The sequence below is a fragment of the Orbicella franksi genome, chromosome 11 (genome assembly GCF_964199315.1).
Source record: "Orbicella franksi chromosome 11, jaOrbFran1.1, whole genome shotgun sequence".
NCBI lineage: Eukaryota > Metazoa > Cnidaria > Anthozoa > Scleractinia > Merulinidae > Orbicella > Orbicella franksi.
The window spans coordinates 26,874,426-26,880,486 of NC_138155.1; the positions used below are offsets into that span (position 1 = coordinate 26,874,426).

Consider the following 6,061-nt stretch of genomic DNA (forward strand, 5'->3'; position numbering starts at 1 on the left):
CCGAAGCTCCCGAAACTTCCGGGCTACTGGAAGGCTTGGTTACCCTTAAGGCTGAGTCAACCTTACAGTCATACAGTTGTTCAAAGATCGTAAGAAACGAGCGTGGAAAAACAGTTTATTACAATGACTGTTCAATGGACTCTTGCAGCCGGCTTTCTGTATGCCGAGATTGGTGTACTGTTGTTGTTCTGTTTACCGTTTATTTCTGCTAAAAGGTAAATACTTGCAAATAGCGGATCTAGAAAACAGGGGCTTGCTGTCAGATCGAGCGCTTGGACTTCGATCGTTTGCAAAACCTGCAAAACACATGGATGACCATTTAATAATCGTTTTAAATTTTGCTTTTCAGATGGAACACAATTTTTAACTCAAGGATCGTGGCCACTCTGTTCGAATATGGAAATTTCTATTTCAACGTGGTTGTAATTGTGATGGCACTTCTTCTGGCTGGTATAAAAACTAAAGCTATAGTTGTGTTTGACTATGTTTGACATCCCTCCTAGGCTAGTACTGGTTTAGTACCGTAAAAATTGAGGTGCAAGTAAATTTTCCAACAGTATTATCCTGTCGCATATATTTAGTATGGTTAAGTAATCTCTAGAAATTTTATGAAGGAATTCAAGATTTAATCTCACTTTGTTTCGAAATCTACTTCGTAAAATTAATTTATCTGTTTATCGCTTCCGGAATATTTTGTTACAATGGCCACGAGCTGTGTGAAACTCGTAGGATCGATAATTTTTATCGTCGAAAACCAAAGAAGAAAATAACTAAAAAAAGAAGGGTTGGGTTCCATTTTCTCAAAGCATTGGTGTGCAGATTATATTCAACTTTTATTTTTAAAAATGTTTACTTTCAATTTCAATTTCAACTTTAGGGTGAGTCATCAGTTGCTAATTATAGAAAGGATGAGCATTGGTAGGAATGTTTGTAGAAATTATTAAGCTGATGCAATCCAATTTTGGAAAAGTTGCATACATGTGCAAAGATGTTTTCACCATGTATGATAATATGATCCGTGTTTCCTGAAATATGCCTATAATACAAAGTTTGAAAGTGCCAATTCCGTTCCCATGTATGAGTTCCCCTGGGTATAGGACCATCAGGCTGGTACCAAAAATAATCAAACAAGGAAATTATATTAATTATATAATTTCCTTGTTTGATCAAACTCATCAGCGATTCACAGAGAAAAAACTACTAAAAGTAATTAATGTTGAATGAGTATAATATGCTTCAGTTTCTTAGGCTAAAACTGGTTTTATGAATTTCCCTAAAATATTTGAAAGCCATGGCTTCATATAGATCATTTTCACTCATGAGGTCTGTAGCTATGCAAATTTATTGGAACATAAGAAAGTCATGCTGGGTAAAAAAGAGCTTAACTCCCACAGAATTGGTTTGGTACTCCAACATGGCTATCCTTTCATTGTTATGGTGTGAAACTGCTCTATGTAATTCCATATGTTCAATTTGATAAATCGTATGGCTCCAAATGTCGTATCAAATTTACAGTTTGCTAACCCTCAGCTGTGCACTTGTCCAAATATTTTGAAATAACTTGCCCAATTACTCCCTGAATTGGACTTCGCTCAGAGCAATTGCTGTTACTTACTATTAATTTGTAGATTCTATTCGAGAAGCCAGAAGGTACAGCAAAGTTGATACCACACCTCAAGTAGACTTACACAACAACCCACAAGCTGAAATGATGGTCCAAATGAAGCTATTCCGTGCTCAGAGAAACCTTTACATCTCTGGATTTTCTTTGTTTCTTTTAATGTAAGTTAATATCTTGTTTTGAAGGTTAAAATCGTTTTTTATACATACTAGGCTAAGAAACAAGGGGGGGAAAAATTCATGTCATATGCATTTTAAATTCATCTCCATTGTCTCCTAAAACTCATTATTAATTCACCAAATTTAATCAAAGGAAATCATGACCTTGATGGTGTTTGGATGTCTGATCTTAATTAGCATAGATTTTTATGATTTTGTTTCTCCGTTGTCTCCTTGGTTTTAGTTTCGATTTAGAAGATATATCAAATGCTCAAGACATTGTTTTACAGCTTGAAGATTGTCAAAATTTCTTTGCTATGCATCATATTTTTAATTCTCTTCTTGGTGTTTGGAAATTTGGTCAAACATAATTAAAATGGTTGCAATCATTTTCCTTGGCAGAGTGTTACGCCGTGTTGTAAGGCTTCTTTCCCGATATTCAGTTCTTGAGGCTTCTAATGAGGCCAGTCTTCGTCAGGCTCAGAATGTCTCAGAAGAATGCAAAAGACTGATGGATGAAAACGACAAACTTAAAAAGGTAATGTTGAAAGGTATGTAAGATAGGTCTTGGGCTAAACTCATCAAATTTGTTACAAGCATATTGCATCTTATTTTGATGAGTTCTTGTGCACACAAGGGCCTTGCAAAGGTAAGTTTTGCACAATCCGGTCACATGGTGTGGAATTAATTATGCTGGGACGCAAGCTACACAGTGGGACTTTCAAAACAAAGGAAAGTCTGGCTGGACTGGTACGAGTTCCTTTGTTGTGGAAGTCCCACTGTGTAACTTGCGTCCCAGCGTAATTAATTCCGTACCATGTGACCAGATCGTGCAAAGGGCCTATTCAAAATCCCAAATTTGGTATTGAAAAGTAAAGAGTATCACATGAAATTCCTGCTCAAATGCTTTAAGTCAAGATTTTTTTTATATATTTAGGCCCTCCTCCACAAACTTTAAAAGTAAGAATCAGCTTGCATGACACAATATACAGTACCACATGAAAGTACTGCTCAATAGCTTTAATTTGAATGGTCACACAGTAGAGTTCTTCTCTGAGAGTAAAATTCTCTCAAAACACTTTTAACTGTCATGACACTTTAGATGTGCTGTTTGCCTCAGTGTTATTAACAAAAGCTTTTTTTGTTAAAATAGGCTGTAGAAGACGCAGGAGGCAAAGCAGAGGAAGTGACGCAAGATGACGATAAACTTAACCAAGACTTGAAAGATATGAGGGAAGCTTTGGAGGAGAAATCCAAAAAGCTCGCAGAACGAACTGAAGGTGCTGCTAAGTATGATATTTTTAACACAGGGATCGTACTGTTTTAGAGCTGTGTGTTATGTCTTTAACTTATTAATAAGTGTTATAAAGTAAACATTATGTCAGGGTGTACATGTTGTTTAATTATTTTCAATTAAATATTAATTTTGGAAACCAAACCTTTGAATGGCCAACTATGATCTTGTCAGTACTTCAATGGTATTGAATGAGTTGCATGAAGCAAATTGCCCAAATTTCAGGTTTGAACATTTGTAGGCATGGTATTGCTATGTTACAGTCCTTAGAAAGACACTTTAATTTCACAGTTGCTCTCTCCACCCATATAGTACAAGCCCAGGTTGTTCGAAAGGTGGATAATGCTATTTACCGCATAAATCACTGTCCAGCAGATAGCATTGTTTGTTTTATTAGTACTCGTCCACTGGATAGTGATTTATCCGGTGGATAGTGTTATCCAGCCTTCCAACTACTGGGGCCTGTTGAATTTTTGGGCCACCTTGCTGGGGCGATGGGGAGGGGGGTAACTTGTTTTGACCTGAAATAAATGTGGGGTAGCATTACTTTTTGTTACGAAAAATTGTCTAAGCCAATTTCTAGAACAATCTAGAACCGGAAGTCATTCGCCGTGACCAATTTGTATAGGAACATTCCAGAACATTCTAATCCTTATGTAAATTCTCAGATTAGAAAATGTGTCAAACTACTTAATTTAGTTCCAAATAGAAGTTTCTAGAACTTTAAGCCTCATGTATATTAGAGTGAGAGGTTCTGCTGTAAAAGAGATTGATTCAAATTTGAAGAAGCTTAGTGCTGTAAATTCGCGAAGTTATCTTATGGTTCAAATAAATTAGTTTGTTGCTGTTACCAGCGATCCTGAGTTCTGTCTGGAAACAACCCTGCTCTACAACGATACTCATAACACTTTTGACTAGTGTAACAACTGTGCTCCAGAATTGTTTACATTTAAACAATTTAAATTTTAAAAAAAATTGAATTAAATTTATTTTGTTTATTTTTTCTCATCATATCTGACATTATTTCACCCACAGAGCTTGAGAAAACAAAGAAGGATTTGGCTGCCTTGAAAGAACAAGCTGCTGGACTGACACGGGAATATGACAGGCTGTTGGAGGAGCACTCCAAAGCACAGGTGGGTGGAGAGGGAAGGGTTTATTATATGAAGGCCCCTGCCCAAAGGTTGTTATCTGGAGGACTACCCTCCCCTCCCTCCCTTCCCAGTGTCTTGCAAATCTTCAAACACTTTAGGACCCCATACTTGAATTCTAGCAAATGAGAATTTAACTTCAATTGGGAAACTTAGGTGTCAAATTTGTCATGATCACATTACATATTTTACCCAGACAGGCCTCACTAATAACATATTTTATTTGTTCTTTTTATTTTTTCCGGATATGTAGGCTCAGTTGGAGAAAGATGAGAACCAAACAGGAGAAGAAAAGAAAGACAACTAAAAGCATCTTCAGTACTCTGATTTGAGAGATGCAACCAGATGAATGGCATCACTAATATTATTATTAGTTTCAGTAAATGAGGTTAATATCTACAAGATAGTTCCAATTAATTGAGATCTGAGGGCAGAAGGTTGATATGTAATGTTTTGATTTGTACTCGCTGGTCAATATTATTGTTCTTTGCGTCAGTTGCACATGATAGAAATGATCACACGTATAGACAAGTCAACTATCTTTTGGATGTATCGCTATGACATATATAACTTAAATTAACATTAAGTGGCTTCATCACATGAGTGTACCACATTGCAGTCAAAGAAATTTGTCAACTGGAATGACAGCAGTGTGTGAAAATCATTTTACGTGGGCTGCAGGTTTTGGTGAGGAAAAACATTTGTTGGTTTTGTTACAAGTTCAGTTCATTTACAGGGAGGTTTATAGCCTAAAGACAAGAATTTCATGGTAAGAAATTTTTTCTCTTCATTTTCTTTCTGGTTACTTTGGCATTGTGTTTGTAGTTTTGGTCTGAATTATGTTCTTTTCCCCATTGTTGGCAAGTCACAGGGAAAAAATTGCAACTTTCATTTTATATTGGTGTAAAAATGTGGTTTATGAAACATGAGTGTGAAGAGAAACAGTCTCATTTACAAGACTAATATTTTTAGAGAAAACTTAAATTTAGCAGACTTAGAAACGTCTTGAAACTCCCTTATTTATTTAACTTACAAGAAATAAATTGAGAAATTGTTTAAACATTTCAGTTTTCAGTACTTAAGTCAGGGTTAAAATCAAAGAAATCCCTCAGTTACAAATTCAAACCACAAAATTCAGTTGGAACAAAAATAGTAGCCAGTTATAAATTATGAACCAATTATATGTTTGATAAACCTTTTACAGGGTACTTAACTTTAGCTAGCATGGTATTGTTGTTATATGAAATAAATGTTAGCTCCAAGACATTTCATTCATGTGTGGTTCTTTGAGAATGAAAATATTGCACCCATCTTACCTCTTTTTTCTACCTGCCCCACCCCACCCCACAAATATCTTTGGAGTCCGGGGGGGGGGGGGATTGTTAGTCAAAGCAAGACAATGAAAACAAGCAGAAGTCGCCTCCCAAGTGTAAACTTTTGCAGCTCAGTTTACTTTTCTTCACATTGACCCCTATTAAACGGCCACCTTTGGGGAGATGGACAGTGGCCCCATAATAGAGGTAAAAACAATAGAAAGGCTCTCATCGGGACTTGGATTACTGGAAACCTAATAGGGGTCCAGATGGCCGTTTAATAAGTGGCCCCTTAATAGGGGTTGGACTGTATTTCCTTCTGCAACCTCCAAAAATAAGGCCATTAGCTAGGGTAAGGCTTTTCTCATTACAGTGTACTCCAGAGACTGTGATGTTAAATTGAAGACGAGCTTAAAACTGATAGCCAACACTTGGTTTTGAGAGGTTTAAAGTATCGTCATATTTACAGTATCATCTATCTAACGTTAACCTTTCAAATACAAGCTAAAAACAATTGTGAAACG

General features: G+C 36.3%; 1 protein-coding gene across 1 annotated transcript; it reads left to right on the plus strand.

The window, feature by feature from the left end:
• Window positions 1-38: 38 nt before the first annotated feature.
• On the plus strand, window positions 39-5,490 carry LOC145460613 (B-cell receptor-associated protein 31-like). Its single transcript, XM_081445487.1, has 7 exons — window positions 39-215; window positions 350-450; window positions 1,629-1,782; window positions 2,182-2,317; window positions 2,933-3,059; window positions 4,109-4,209; window positions 4,478-5,490. Exons 1-7 carry the CDS (start codon window positions 124-126, stop codon window positions 4,529-4,531), a joined length of 765 nt encoding a protein of 254 aa, XP_081301613.1. The 5' UTR covers window positions 39-123; the 3' UTR covers window positions 4,532-5,490.
• The last annotated feature ends 571 nt before the right edge of the window (window positions 5,491-6,061 follow it).